The following is a 16,482-nucleotide window of genomic DNA, read 5'->3' on the forward strand; positions in this document are numbered from 1 at the left end:
TCTATGTAAATTTGAACATAATGTTTATTAATAATACTAATAAATAACAAAAAAAATGAAACGAGTTAATTATAATTAATAATTATTGCATCATGAGACAAAACCAGGACATACAGTACATACTCTTTGTACGGTATTATTTTAAAAGTAATAAATAATAAATTGACTAAAAAATTTTTCATTATTTCAGTTTTATCATCTTACTGATCTAGTAAAGCTGAGCCATTTGATAGACAAAAAATATAATAATAATTATGAATAATAAGTGAGAAAATAATTTTTAAAATAATAACAATTTTGTACTTAAGCGAACATCATTTATCAGTGACGAATAAAAAGTAAAAAAAAAGAAACGACTAGACGTCAATGACGTTTGTGTAATTCTAGTAATTGTAGTGATTAATTCTGGCTCTGAAAATTAAATTTAGCATCCCATTAATTATTATTATTATGATTATTATTATTGTTTTTATTTTTTTTTATAACGGAAGTGAATATAACAAAGTCGTGCCTTTCCTTTTGCACCCGCACCATCGAAACTTTTTATAATAGAAAAAGTCCGTATAAATTTCAGCTCGGTAATTATTACGTTAATTAGTAATTCGTTTTTATCGAATTATTAATTAGTGGAAATTAAAGTCACTTACAATAAATCTGTGTCTATTTTTTTTGTGACATAGACTGATATTAAAAAAAATTTTTCAAAAATTTAATAACCAGACATTGCAAGTGTAACGTACGTTAATAATTATTGTCGATGGATAAGAATTTATTTATAAATTTTATTCATTTAATAACTACGATCACGATTTTTAATTATGACTGAAGTTTACTGACGTATAATTTTCGGATTTTTTTTTCAACGAATAAATTTAAAAAAATGCACTTATAGTTTTTTTAATTTTCTACATGTGCATTTTTTTAATTTATTTTTTTTTAAATTTATTCATTGGAAAAAAAAAATCCGAAAATTTTAAATTGTCTTCTAGCTTCAAGATCTTTATTTAATTATTAATTATTTAAATTAACGTCGTTGTTTAATGAACAAAAGTTCTAGCCATCGTTTCAGAGCTGCAATTATAATAATTGCACTTTATATTTATATTATTATTATTACTACTACTACTAATATTATTATTATTATTATTATTATTATTATTATTATTATTATTATTATTATTATTATTATTATTATTATTAATTAATATTATTATTATAATTATTATAATTATGAAATTGGTTGTCATAAATTTATTGCAGCTCTAAATAATAATAACGTATGTTATAGATATTAATATTTAATAAAAAAAACTAAAGTCATTCATAAATAAGAATAAAAAAAATCGTGTGTAAGAAATTTAAATAATAATAATAAATGAATGAGACTAAATCAACGACTATCTCCCGACCAGGCCAGGAAATACCGCCGTACATCAATCGTAATTTTAAACTATTACTTAAAATAATAAAATTCATAATTACTTTATACAAAAAAAAAAACCAATATATATATAACCGAGTGTAAATGTCTGACAGAATTTTTAAAATTTTCAAATTAATAAAATGTAAGTAAAGTAAAAAAAATGCGTATTGAAAAATCAGGCGCGTTTTTTAAATTTAATTATTTTATTTATTTGAAATTTAAAAATTGTCTTGCATTGACACTCACAATTTGTGTTGTAACAGTTCGCCAAAATTATAAATTTAAATAAAATAATTGTAATGACAATTTTAATAATCTTTTACAAAGTGAGCGAGAGAGTGAGAAAGAGAGAGAGAGAGAGAGTAATAAAAAACAAATTAATTAATTAATTAATGTGTAGAGAGATCAGTTCAAGTTAAAATGGGTACCTAATATTCAGACATATATGTACATATATCTGCTTTTTATATGTGATAAAAATTTATTATATTTCTATTATACATTGAGAGTGCAGCGCTGTTGTAAATCCTGGTTTTTTGTACACATTTCAACTCGTATACTAAGTTTTATTATTATTATTTTTTTTTGTTATTGACAATGATAGTTCATAAATATTATTATTATTATTATTATTATTATTATTATTATTATTATTTAATATTTAATTGTATTCTCACTGAGTGTAAAACGTCTTAAAAGCGTTAATCGTTAATTATTTTTCAATCAGTATCGAATAGCTGGATTTGAATGAAAATAAATTTATACTAATAACAGGATTAATAATAAAAGTAATTAATGGCCATTATTTATGCGGCATAATGATAGTTTATTGTCTCATACACACGATAATGTTGAATTTATTAAAAATAAAAAATGGGTTTATTACTCATTATCTATTAATCATTTAAAAAAAACAAATTAAACGGAACAATGCGTACCCCTCGCTGCTCAATTCCATTTATAAGGACTTAAATATCTGCATGATTTTATTATTAATTACATAAATTATTAATTTAATTACACAGAAAAAAAATATTTTGTGTTATGAAATAATTTTTTTCTGTGTATGTATTTTATTGTGAACTCATCATGCAGTCATAGCACGTGTATGAAATTATAAAAAATATTTAAAAAGAAAAAAATTTATTTTTTTTTCTGTTAAATTTATTAATTAACTCCAATGTGTTTTTTTTTTAAATTTAATTTATCAATGCTGATTTTAATAAAAAAAAAAAGAAAATAAATGAAAGAAAAACTATCGGGATTCTAGTCAGTGAAGAGCGTCGATGTAAAAATAAAATTTCTCATGTCAAGTCGTCCGTTTAAATAAATAAAATAATTAAGTTGTCAACAATCGCGTTAAAGAGAAATAAATAAATAAGTTATCATGTAGATTTATTTTATAATTACTTTAATTTACAAGAATTAAAAGTAATAAAATATTGAATGAGCGCTAAGCGATAATGAATGATTTAGAAAATGATTTTTACCAAAGCCAATTTAAAACTATAACGATTTCGTTACTTTTACTAACGCTTCGAATAAATTTAAATAAAATAATTATTAATTAATTTTTAAAATTAATTGCTGTATGCTCTGCTTGACTTAGAATTTTTTAAATTAATCCATAGTTTATAGATGGAATTTTGTGACGTAAAGTTTATTATTATTATTAATTATTATTATAAAATACATTTTATTGTCGAAGCGAATCCGTATTTGTAGCGGATTAATGACAGATTTATTAAAACAATAAAATAAAAAAAAATAACAATAACAATAACAAATGAATTAAATAATTTATAAATTAAAATATTTGTAATTATTTATGCTGTGCTTGTAAAGGCAAATTATTTAAATACTAAGTTTGAGTGACGACGAAAATAAAAATTAAAAAAAAAAAACTATAAATAATTATAACTAATTAATAATACTGATGATGATGAATAAATAACAAAAAATATGAAAGCGAATTGTAGGAAATCAATTTGTACATAAATTGCATAACTAAATACTGAATAATAAGATACGCAGCAGTAAATGCTATGATTATTGTCATTACTAATAAATTAATACAATTTTATTTAATTATTAATTAATAGTTTTTTCTTTTTTGTTGCCAGGCACTTTGTTATGCAAAATCTTGCCGTCAACAACCGGCATGTACTTTTTGTTGTACTATATTTAATTAATTATTAATTAATCATAATCCTGGAGCGTCGTTAAATATTTCATTAAAAAATATTGAACTGAACGGTGCCGTGAGTAAAATTATTGTAACTTTGCCTATCACTCAAATGCTTTATTATTATTATTTTAATTAATAATCTATATCTTTAATTAAGATTAACTGTTAATTTAATTTAACTGTAATAAAAAAAATTATAGAGATTAACGACTGCAGTAGAGAATAAAATTTAAAGTAAATAGCCAGTATTTATTATTGTAAAAGAATAAAAAAAAAAAAAAAAAAAACAAAAAAAAAAGATAAAATTAATAATAAAAAAAAAAAAAACTGGCTTTTGCAGTTTGTTATTTTCTATTTTAAATATAAATGACAATTAACAATGAGGATTTAAATAAACAATTGAATAAATACCAAGGAGTTAATTATCCGTGTCCTGCATCGACCAATCAGCTGAGAAAATAAAAATAAATGGAATTTTTTTTATCTATTTTTATTTATTTGTGGAAAATATGATATCAGATTTGATAATATGTATACATGTGAGCATTTATTTTTATAAATGTTCATATTTATTTAAATATAATACTTGAAGTAGTTGACGTTAAAAAAAATTTATTTTAAATGAATAAAATTTATGAGTGTGAATATGGCTGACAGCTGGAAGTTTTTTAAATTTTTGAATAAATAAATGAACTGTATGTAAAAATTAAGAAATTAGTATTTAGACAATTTAAAAATCAGTACGCGCGCTTTTTTAAATTTTATTATTTTAATTAATTAATTAATTACTTTATTTTAAATTTATGAATTGTCTCATATCTGCTACATTCACACTCATAAACTTTATGGTCCTGAACTTAGCCGACTATTAAAGAAATGCACATGTAGAAAATTAAAAAAGTTATGGGTGAATTTTTTTTTTAATTTATCATTTTTAAAAAAATTCAAAAATTATCAGACGTCAGCTAACTTCAGTATCATGAAAATTTTTTTAAATTCATGTCAAGAATTTAAAACACTTTCTTTTAACTCACAAGTTATTTGTCTAGAAGTAATAAAATTATCAAATGTCTTCTGCTTTTCATATCATATTTAAATTTCTATATGATCATATCTGATATTTTTTTACCGGGTACTCTTATAAAAATTTGAATAATCAGTACAGTGATAAGTGGTTTTAATATTCAAATTATCCAGTAAATATAAATTAATAATTATTCCTATGACTGCGTAATGAGTAAAAATAATTACCATAAAATAATTAATCTTAAATTTTTGACCATAGCATTTATTTCGCTCGATTTTTTTTCCAACTGACAGTTCCTATAAAATTTTTGAATTTAATTTAAACAGATCAAAATTTTTTGAACCTACCGCAGGCTCTTAATTTTTTAAATTTTTAAATTGAAGGTCACCAAAAAAAATAAATAAACGAAACGAAACGTTTGTGTATTTTTTGAAAAAATGTAATAAAATGTAGGATTATCTCAGCTTATAATTTAAAGTTCAATTGTATGTTACTGTCTACTCAATACTCAATAGCTTATTATTTAAAAAAAAAAAAAAAAAAAAAAAAAAAAAAAAAATTATCAGCACTTACTGTGGGTTATCAAACAACTGATAGTTTATAATTGCGCTTTATGATTTAAATCAGAGCGTAAACTTGCAATTAAAGTTATATCTTAAATTAAATTAATCAATTATTTAAAATGAGTGAATTTGTTAGTATTGATGATTACGAAAAATCAGCAGCTAATATTTTGGCCCAGTCAGTGAAAGATTATTACACAAGTGGTGCAGGAGATGAATTTACTTTGAAGTGGAATAGAGATGCGTTTAAAAAGTTTGTTGCATTGTTATTGTTATGTTACATGATCCTGGTCAATTAAAATTTTTCTGATTTTTTTTTCAACAAATCAATTACAAAAAAAAAAAAATTAAAAATATGAACATGTAGAAAATTAAAAAAACTTCAAGTGCAATTTTTTAAAATAATTTTTTTTTAACAATTTATCAGTTTTTAAAAAATCGAAAATTATTAGGCCGCTAATTTAAGTTGCAATTATTATTATTAATTGCTAATTCATAAATAAATTAATTAGGTACCGAATAAGACCACGAGTACTGACAGATGTATCAAAATGTGATATAAGTACATGGGTACTCGGTGAAAAAATTGCCATGCCTTTAGGAATAGCGCCTACTGCAATGCAACGGATGGCTCATCCAGACGGCGAGTGTGCGAATGCTAAAGGTAAGTAATAAATTAATTAACCGATAAGTTGATTGATTAAATACTTTATATCCAAGTATTGATCATACAAAAAATATACTCTTACTAATTAATAATATTGATTAATTAATACAGTTTATCATTTGTGACATTAATTATTAAAATAAAATAATTTGAGCAATTGATAATTATAATAATAATGATAGTAATTGTTTGCTAGATAAAATATAAACCATGGCAAAATTCAAGGCACAACATTCAATATATATTTACATTAATTTTCAAAAATTAATAGTAATGATTTAATTGGTACTTTTTTTGAATTTAATTAAATTATTTATAACAAATAATAGCCAATGACTAGTCAAAACTGATGACTTGTTGATTCGTTCATTTTTTAATTAAAAAAAAAAAAAAAAAAATAATAATAAGAATAATAAAGTAATTGGAATGTAGTGAAAGTGAATGATAAAAAAATTATTTTATTTTTGGACCGACGTTGTCCCAGTTATTGAGAGCCATCATGTTGACCTCTTGGATCCTCCACTTCTGGGTAGACGACGAAGCATCGCAGGCTGATACAAATACTTTTTTACTAGCAGGATCGGTGTCAAGACACCTGTCACCCAGTCCGTGCATCAGCCACTGCTTCTCGACGTTGTAACGCCAGCGCTGATTACCCTGTTGCCCATGACAGGGGTACAGAGTAACCGGAGCTCGAGGAATTCCACTAGAAACATCCAAGCAATCGGTCCTGGTCTTCGGACGTATGTCTTTTCTCCAAGTCAACCTGAACTCCTGCTCTCCATTGGCGACCTTCACATTGTCCTTGACGCAGAGATCAACGACGACGGCTTCATTCTTGGCCTTGCGCTTGGCGTCCAAGCAGAGCTCCGGCACTCCCATGTTTCTTATCTCTCCAAGCGCAAAGTCTTCAGGTTCTATCGGCGGATATGTATCTACTAGATCAAAAGCAATATTCTCCATAAACCACTTGAAGGGTTTACACTTAAGCTTATCCCTCAAAGCTTTTTGTACTGTCAAATCACCAGGGTCGAGGTTCCTCAAATGAGGACGTCGTTTGTAAATATACTCCGCGTACTCGTCCATCCAAACCTGCGCCACTCGTTTGTAATTTTTTCCCAGAAAGTCACCGCGTCCTGGATTAGGAAAGGGCGCGAACTTTCTGTAAATATGAGCGACTCTAGAACAAGGCGCGTCAAACATTTGCCCACCGCACTGCCATATTTTGAAAGACAGCTCGTACTGCTCGCCACCCCAGATGTCAAGACCCGGGTCGTACCCGCCGAGTTCCCAGAAGAATTGGGCGCTGATGGCAAACAGTCCGCCAGCCATCACCGGGCTCTTGAAAGGCTCCGAAGGATTTGCCAAATTTTCTGGCAGCAACGGCAGCCTCTTGTAGTAGAGCTCCCAGTCAAATGCACCACGTGCGCCCTCATCTTGCGCCCGGTATTCGAAGGTATCGAATGCAATTACGTCTATAAATGGACACACGCATGTCTTATAGTCCTTGGTGATGGGTTCTATGAGTGGCGGGAGCCAGTTAACATTAGCCTCTGTATGTGAGTCGAGAAAAACTAAAATTTTAGCCCGCGCTTTCTTAGCACCGGCTAGTCTACCTCGTATCAGACCGGATCTCTGCGGCAGCCTTATCACCGAAACCTTTGGAAGATTATTAGCTATATAATTATCGAGTTTGTCTTTTAGCTCAACTTTTGTACTTGCATCATCAACCAGAATTATCTCTTCAAGCAATTCTGCTGGTGATCTGTTGATGACACTCCAACATGTACGCAGTAATGTTGTAAAGTGTTCATTGTGGAATGATACTATCACAGATACTGAGTTTAATTTCTTTAAATATTTCTTCTTTTTACAATCGGGGTGACGTATGTCGGGAACAGAACGATTCAGAGAAATATCGTCGCTCAGCGCAGCATTGAAACCATTTACTTTATATAATTTTTCTTCTATTAGCCGTTTTGTTGGTGATAAAATTGCTGGCTTTCCCTGCTCGCCGATCCCCACTCTCTCAGAATCCTCTTTAATTTTTTTGTAGTCATGCCAATCAATTTTCTCTTCCAGTTGACCCTGAAGAATAAATAATAATAATCATAATGGTAACTCCGCATATCTTAAATAAATATACAACTTTTTTTTTTTTTTTGAATAAATTTAAAATAATTATGATACTGAAGTTAACCGGCGTCTAACTTTTTCATTTTTTTTTTAAATAAATTATAAAAAATTGCAGCTGCAAATTTTTTGGTAATTGATTTAAAAAAAAAAAAAATCAAAATTTTTACGAGTGAAGCAGCAGAGAAAATTTTTACATTTTAAATAAATAATTAAATTTAAAAAAATGCGCGTAAAAATTTTTCAATTATCGAAATGCGCATTTTTAAATTTTTTACTCTGCTTAAATTTTATTTAAAAATTAAAAAAATTCCCACTTGTCAGTTAAATTGACATTAATAAATTTTTAAATTGTCGGTTAACTTCATGGTCATAATTAATTAATTAATTACTTACATTAGGATTTGATGCTTTGTCTCCGTCAAATAAATTTAGGGAATGTGGAGATCCAGTGAGTGAAATTCGGGGTCCACGTACATAACGGAACACGACAATTGTCAGTAATACGGCAAACGTGGCAACAAATAAAAATTTAATTAAGCTAATTACATTACGCTTCATTATCTCAATTTTATCATGACTTATTTTTATAAATATTTACAATAATAAATAAATAAATAAATTATTTAAATTATTTTATCACCACATCTATTTTTGTTGCTATTTAATTTAATTTATGTACACTAAATATATATATATATCTATATATTAATTAATTAATTAAAGCAAGACATTCCAATGGTATTTTTTGATCTCACTCGCGTGTTTATCTTACAAACTCTCACTCTGAACTCTCGATATATTACTCTATCGAGTTTAAATATCGAAGTGTTGAAATGTTCTGGAGAGATACTGGAGATTTTATTTTTCGATAGATCGATTTATTTAAATTTCGATTATTTCAAATGTAAATAAATCATTTTTAATAACTTGTAATACTGACAGCTGTCAATTTTTAAATTTTTAATTACAAAGTTAATTATTAGAAAAAAATAAAAATACACAATAAAATTTTAAAAAATTCTTTTTATGTATTTTTTAAAATTCGCGCCTGTCAATATTTCTTTTGTTTATAGAAAATGATAAAATTTTTTAATGTCTGCTACTTTTAGCATCACAATAAATAAAATTAAAATTTGAAATTTTTATTTTTATTTAAATTTGAAATTTTTATTTTTATTTAAATTTGAAATTTGAATAATTATTATTATAATTTTTTTTAGCTGCTGAATATATGAAAACAATTTTTATACAGTCAACAATATCAACTAGCAGTATTGAAGAAATAAACAAAGCTGCACCAAAGGCAATTAAATGGTTTCAATTGTACATATACTGCGACCGCCAAGTAACGATAAATCTGATAAGACGGGCTGAAAAAGCCGGTTACAAGGCTATTGTTCTTACTGTTGATACTCCGTTCTTTGGTACCAGGCGTCGTGACGTAAAAAACAAATTTACATTACCAAAACATTTGAAACTAGCTAATTTCGATGGTCATTTGTCGGATAAAATAAATTACACTGACTCAGGGTCTGGTTTAAATGAATACGTCGTCAATTTATTTGACGATTCACTGTCTTGGAATGATGTCGACTGGCTCAAAAGGTTTTTTCTTTTAATCGTCTGTCAGTTTTTAATCAGATATAGCTGATATCGATATATTAGAATTTTTTTTTTGTTTTTTAGTGTCACCAACTTACCGATTATTTTAAAAGGAATCTTGAGAGCTGATGACGCAGTAGTGGCTCGGGAAAAAGGAGTCCAAGGGATCATTGTTTCAAATCATGGTGCCAGGCAACTTGACGAAGTCGCCGCATCGGTTTGGAAGCTGCAATTATTTATTTATTTATTATTTAAATTAATTTATTGGTAATAAGTTTTTAAAATTTCTTCAGATTGAAGCGCTGCCTGAAATTGTCAAAGCTGTTGGTGATACAATTGATGTTTATTTAGATGGTGGGATCAGACAAGGAACTGATGTCTTCAAAGCTTTAGCTCTAGGTGCTAAAATGGTCAGTATAAATATATAAATGTATAATAATATATATCAATCCCGTTACTGATTTCATAAGAGAGTATAAATTTTTTTTTTATTACAAAAGGTTTGGGAGACTGAAGTTCAAAATTGAAAAAAAATTTTTGAAAACCCCCGGGTACAAAAATTTAAAGTTAAAATGATAGTAAAATTTTTTTTCTTCTAACAAAAAGCCCAGATAGTGAACACTGGGCTGTAAAATAGTCGATAATTAAGTCGGAAAAAAACCGAAAATATGGCGGCTCAATTTATTGACCAACTTTCGGTTTCATTGAAGAAAATTCTATGGTCGCGGTTTGATTTCAGCAAAATTTAGTCTTTTCGCCGTATTTCGAATTGGATATTTTTACGCGTGCCAAAAGAGCATACAATTCAAATCATGCGCCCTTTAGGTTTTCAAAATTTTTTTCAATTTACTAAACAATTAGCAACAAAAAATCATACAGCCCTTAAACTTTAGAAAATCCTGGATAAAAATATGACCTTGGGGAATTAGTAACACGATTATATTTATTGAAGGTATTTTTCGGAAGACCAATGCTCTGGGGACTAACACACGGTGGCGAAAAAGGAGCGATAGAAGTTCTGAAACTAATAAAAGAAGATATAAGACAGACTCTAGCATTAGCCGGCAAGTTAAATCAAAATATTTACGAACTAAAAAAAAAAATATTTACATAAACTAAATATTTACACAGGCTGTCGATCTGTCAATGAAGTAACCAGAGATATGATAATCCACGAGTCACATTACAGTCGTCTGTAAATGTAAATATAAATACAAATCAAATGCTCAAGCTCAATTAAATGCTAATTGACATCATATAGTATATAATAATAGTACAGTAGGTAAAGAAAAGTAAACAGTTTGATATCTTTACAACACATGGTTGGCATTTTATTTTCAATATATATATTTTTTGTTCATTTATATATATATATGTATATATTTATATATACGCGTGTCTTGTATATGTGAATGTGTGTATTGCTCGCAATGTGTGCAAGGCCGAGCAACATGAGTATTTACATATACTGGTCTACATAAATACACAATTCTGTACGTACACACATTTTCTAAAAGAAAATGTATCGTTTTTTTTTTTTTTATATACTTTATTTTAAAAGTCTGGTAAAGGGAGAGCATACTGATCAACGTTCATACAACAAAGAGCTATTTTTTAATGCTCAATAAAAGACATTAATTTGTTATTATAATTATTATTAATATTTTTTTTTCTTTTTTCATATTCGTACAGAATTCAATAAACTTCTCTAAAGACATATTGACTGATCATACAACGGCTGCTCTAGCCATTGAAAAATTTTTTTTGTCATCACTTAGTTTTTTAAAATATAAATTTTTATTATTATTTCTACCATCAATGGATTTTAGACGCCTTGAATCACAACAACATCACTTGCTTTTATTATTATTATTAATTTAATAAATAGCCGATCGTTAGCTCATGCTGATTTTTTATTTAATTGATTAGTTTATTAGTTGGTTAATTAATTTGTTATTTATTATCATCATTGTATTAATTAATATTTTGTTAATTGTAAGATAGACTAGACAGACATTTCTATCAAATCAGTGCATTCGAGTCCAGATATTAATTTTTAAATAATTTTTTTTTTACTTTGTTAATAAGAAGAACGTATAATTATTTATAGAAGTGTAAAATTTATTGGTCCAGAGATATTTATTTAGTATATTTTTTTACTCACGTGTTCGTGATTAAACTGACCTTTTTTTCTAGTTTCTGGCTTCAAGTTTTATAATAAATTATATAATAATAAATATGACAAAAAGCGGGTGGTAAAAATTGATCGTTTTTATTTTAAGAAGCAGTTTTTTTTTCAACGATCAATTTTTTTGAAAAATACACAGAAAAAAAAAAATTTCTTGATTCAAAAAATTTTTTTTTGGCGCCAAGAAATTCTTTTTTTTTTTGTGTAAAAAAAAAATGAATATTTTCACCCGAGGAAGACTCGATTAAGCGATAATTTTATATAGATTCTGTCAATCTACTTTTTAATATCTATTTTATATATTTATTTAACTGTTCTCTCGTGATGTAAAGCTCAGGTAGACCAGATTTACTAAAAGCTTTTTAAATACTAATTTATTTTTTTTTGTAAACAATCACAATCACGAGCACGATCACGATTACGACAATAAAACAATTAAGTTAAATAATATATGACGACACGTCTAGCTTGTAATAATATTTACCAGACAAACATACAGTAAAGTGTATGTTCAATCCCTGCTATCAGTCTGAATCTAATTGACAATGTACGAAAAATCTTAACTGATGTATATGTTTATATGTTTATTTATTATCAGTGAAGATTATTTTAAAGCAGTTGCTGGTGCTTTCGCGGGATTAACTGCCGAATATTTTCTTTGTTTTTTTTTTTTTTTTTTTTTTTTTTTTTACATAACAAGTAACTGGTGCGCGGTCATAATATCCTTCCCTTATAATCCTCGACAAATCCGGAAGGAAAATCTGCTCTATTAGGATTTTTTTTGGATTTCCTAAAAAATTCTGTGACAATTTCTGACGATTTATCAGAATTTCTCCTGCATTATCAGGATTTTTGTTTGTGAAATTTTCTGGGATCAAATTGATCGATTTTATTGTCTGGTATTTTACAGTATCGGATATTATGACCGGCAAAGTAACTACCAATTACAATCGTTACTGTTACTTATACATTTCTACATGATAGTTATAATTACCATTATTTATATGTTAATTAATTAGTTAATTTGTTTATAAGTCCCACCGTAATCAACGAGCAGACGGTCTAGTTATCAGAATGACTTTCTTCCTGAGTCACAAGTCTTGATTTAATATTTAACCAATTGATCGAACATTATTCCACGCATCATTATTATTATTATTACGCTAATTAGAACACCTGATTATTTTTAATGCATCATTTAAGTAACAATCTACGTCTACTAGTGTAGAGGCAGTAGCACATTTTTGTGTTGTCATTACAATGTTTATAGGCTTGCAAATTTTAATTATTATTATTATTATTATAATTATTACAATTATTTATAATTGATTTCAAATAATTTTTGATCTATCAAATGTTTAATTGTAGTGTAATTAATAGTAGGTACATTAGCGTAAAAGCTTTCTCTCAAAATTTAGAATTTCATCGAAGACCAAATCATGAAATTTTTTTTTTTAAAAAACCAGAGCAATTTTTATTTATTTGTTGTTATTTAGTTTGTTAATTAGTATCACAAGAGCCTACATACTAATTTTTTTTTCTTTGTTAATTATTTATATTTTATTTTTAAGTCTAGACAACCGTAACTTGCAACTCTTTGTGTTAAATAATTAATATATTCATCAAAACCTATACTAATTAAGCTGACAGCTACGAAAAAACTTGATAGTATATTTTTTATATATTATATTTATTAGTATTTGTCTTGTTTGATATTTAATTCGATAAATCGCAATAAAAATTCAGTATCTAGATACACCGGACTGCGATATGTCTTCAAATTACCCAAAATAATTCATTTTAAATAAAAAATTAATTGTTTTTATTGAGGAAAAAATTTTAATTCATATCGAAGATCTCGTACTCTGTAAATAAAAATAAAAACAAATAAATAAAATAAAGCCTTTGATATTTTGTTATAAAAATTCCTTTTAATATGCGGAATTAATTAACGCTGATATGCATATAATCTAAATTATTAATTTAAACAATTAAACTACATAATTACAATTGTATCTAGATACTATTACATTAATTTTCCAGTTTATTTATTTTTTTTTTTTCCAAATTCATCAATAAAAATCTTCCATACAAGTCTTTTTTAGCCGAACAAGTGACAGTTTTTTTTTTTTTAACAATAATTATAATTAGTAATTATTATCATTATCATTATCATTATTGTTATTATTATTATTATTATTATTATTATTATTATTATTATTATTATTATTATTATTATTATTATTATTATTATTATTATTATTATTATTATTATTATTATTATTATTATTATTATTATTATATTAATATATAATTGATATATTAATGAAGCAAGTGTTATGACGATGGACTGATATAGTGTCTCCAAAATTAGGAGTAAATCTGCATGAGATGAAATTTAAATTTTTAAATTTTAAATTATAATTTAAATGTACATGAAATGATTATTTCAATACCTCATTTAAAATATATATACATATATATTTTTACTTATCCCAAGAAATTTTTTGCATTTTAAATTGAACACAAAAATTTTCTTGGGGCAAGAAAAAATTTTTTAAAACAAAAACAAATTTTCGCGCCAAAAATTTCTCTATTCCTACAAAATTTTTTTTTTTAATTTGCAGTGCAAAATTATTGCGCCAAGAAATTCTTTTTTTTTGTATACATGTATATATATTTTTTAAATACTGAGGCATGTAAATAAATATATATATTTATATTTATATATTTATTTATAATTTCGTTGTGTGATTGATGTATTCAATGCGCCGTCGAAATACATTTAGCTTTTGATGATTGTTATTAATTTTTTTATCAGTAAATAATATACTCAATTAATTAATCAATGAATTAATTTATAATTTTTTAAAACAATTAATTTGAATGATGACAAGTATTTGTTGACAATTATTCTCTTTGATTAATCAGTACGATTCATACAGGAAATATCTACGGCTAGTTCAGATCCTAATGTCCAGACGAACTTTAAAGTTCATCAAGACTACGCTTAATAAGTATATTAATATTCATATTGTTTACATAGTGTTTATATTTATATTTATATCAATATTAATATTCGTAACGTATCATACGTCACTCAATTAATTAATCTGAAAATTTTTTTCAGCATCACTGTATCATTTTTAATTTTAATTATATTTATATATATATGTATATGTATATTTACATTAACTATCTACAGTATCTACACAACAAACGTATAATTTAGCGTATCAGTGGCATCTTAATTCAATTATTGAGGTACAAGCATCGTTAAATGCCACCTAGATCTCCAGCTAATTGCGTCCGAATTCGGACCGCTTACACGTTATAATTTATATGTATATAAATATATATATTTTTTAATTATTATCATTATATCATTTACATTAACACTCATCGCAATAATCTCATTGGCCTATTTTACAATTCACAAAAATTAAAACCGGTTTTTAAAATTTTTTTAAAACAAAAAAAATGATTAATTATAAATTTAACTTACGTTTAAAAATATATGTAAATAAATAATATGAAATTAAAAATAATAATAATAATAAAATAAAAGTTGAATAAAAACGGCCGGCTTGTCGATAATTTATAAATTCAACTGTCATTGTATTTTCTCTCTCCGTAATCCTTCACCGTAAATACTCTCGTTATTATTAATATTAATATTATTATTATTATTATTATTATTATTATAATGATTATTATTAAAACTGTTAAATCTTGAAAACTATATATCTCTTTATATTATTATCTTTCGTGGGTTAACAAATCTCTAGCTGCCTTGACACTAGCCGTTATTACGTCAAAGCGTTAACGCAACGATTATTATTTTAGTGTATGATCATCAGTAATTATAAGTCTCCATTTATTTTATTTAACATCAAATTATATGTTATGGAGACTATTAATAATCAGTGATACGAAAAAATTAGTCTGATCTCTCCTGACACTGGGATTGTTTTAAATTTCATTTTTTTTTTTTTTTTCTTAATGTCCACCAGAAATCACGAGCTCAAGTTAAGTTCGGCTGCGGCAAGAATGTTGACACGGAGCCGGTTATTGAATCCTATATGAATGCCCAGCATTCTAGTGTTTTCACGACAAAGTCTTCGTGTGGGGCAAGTGGTTCATTACCGTATGTACTGCATGATTGTGTTCTGCCTTGATATAAATCTCCGTCTAACCACAGACCAAATTTACCGCTGAAAAATTACATAACTTTTAATTACCGATGATAAATTTTAACTTTTTGATTAAAATAATTTTGTAATTTTGAACTTGTCATGAGAATATTTAATTTTTTTTTTTTTTTTAATTTAAATTCTGGGCACAGAACTAAATTCATATTTTATGAAGTAAACTGTGGTGTTAATTTTGTTTAAAATTCAATTTATGGCGAAACTACAAACGGTAGAAAAAAATGTTTCGAACAAAAGTTGTAGGAAATTTAATTTGCTACAAAAAAGGTCCTGTGACTCATTAACGTATCTCTGATAGTTTTTGAATTACATAGAAAATAAGTTAGAGTAATTAAATAAAAAGTATTACTAATTTCCTTCAAGTTTAAATTACGCTGAAATAATTAGGTGTATGTAAAAATTTAATGAGACCTTTTTTGTAGAGAATTTGATTATCTACATAATTGTTTATATACATTTTTGTCGTATCTCTGTTAG

At 26.1% G+C, this 16,482-nt stretch overlaps 3 protein-coding genes across 8 annotated transcripts in view; 1 reads left to right on the forward strand and 2 right to left on the reverse strand.

Moving 5' to 3' along the window:
- Positions 1–5,291: 5,291 nt before the first annotated feature.
- On the forward strand, positions 5,292–13,954 carry LOC103571076 (uncharacterized). Of its 2 annotated transcripts, XM_008549073.3 has the most exons (7): positions 5,292–5,454; positions 5,714–5,865; positions 9,225–9,609; positions 9,691–9,823; positions 9,900–10,016; positions 10,559–10,670; positions 10,738–13,954. In XM_008549073.3, the coding sequence occupies exons 1-7, from the start codon at positions 5,321–5,323 to the stop codon at positions 10,803–10,805; spliced, it is 1,101 nt and encodes a 366-aa protein (XP_008547295.1). In that variant the 5' UTR covers positions 5,292–5,320; the 3' UTR covers positions 10,806–13,954. The 2 variants fall into 2 exon arrangements, with proteins under 2 accessions (XP_008547295.1, XP_008547296.1); XM_008549074.3 differs by lacking the exons at positions 5,292–5,454; positions 5,714–5,865 and adding an exon at positions 8,726–8,908.
- LOC103571077 (N-acetylgalactosaminyltransferase 6) lies at positions 6,292–8,686 on the reverse strand. The gene is made up of 2 exons (XM_008549075.3): positions 8,398–8,686; positions 6,292–7,956 (listed from the first exon to the last, which is right to left on the reverse strand). Exons 1-2 carry the CDS (start codon positions 8,560–8,562, stop codon positions 6,322–6,324), a joined length of 1,800 nt encoding a protein of 599 aa, XP_008547297.1. The 5' UTR covers positions 8,563–8,686; the 3' UTR covers positions 6,292–6,321.
- A 569-nt stretch (positions 13,955–14,523) lies between the features above and the next one.
- LOC103571080 (TLD domain-containing protein 2) overlaps positions 14,524–16,482 on the reverse strand; it is a 68,940-nt gene continuing 66,981 nt past the window's right edge. For 4 of the 5 annotated variants that reach the window (XM_014442521.2, XM_014442520.2, XM_014442519.2 and 1 more), the window contains one exon: positions 14,529–16,008. In XM_014442521.2, coding sequence (XP_014298007.1) covers positions 15,873–16,008 — 136 coding nt within the window. In that variant the 3' untranslated portion in view covers positions 14,529–15,872. Of the gene's footprint in view, positions 16,009–16,482 lie in introns of all 5 variants that reach the window. The other variant, XM_014442522.2, reaches the window with a different exon arrangement.

The sequence above is a fragment of the Microplitis demolitor genome, chromosome 7, assembly GCF_026212275.2.
Source record: "Microplitis demolitor isolate Queensland-Clemson2020A chromosome 7, iyMicDemo2.1a, whole genome shotgun sequence".
Classification (NCBI taxonomy): Eukaryota; Metazoa; Arthropoda; class Insecta; order Hymenoptera; family Braconidae; genus Microplitis; species Microplitis demolitor.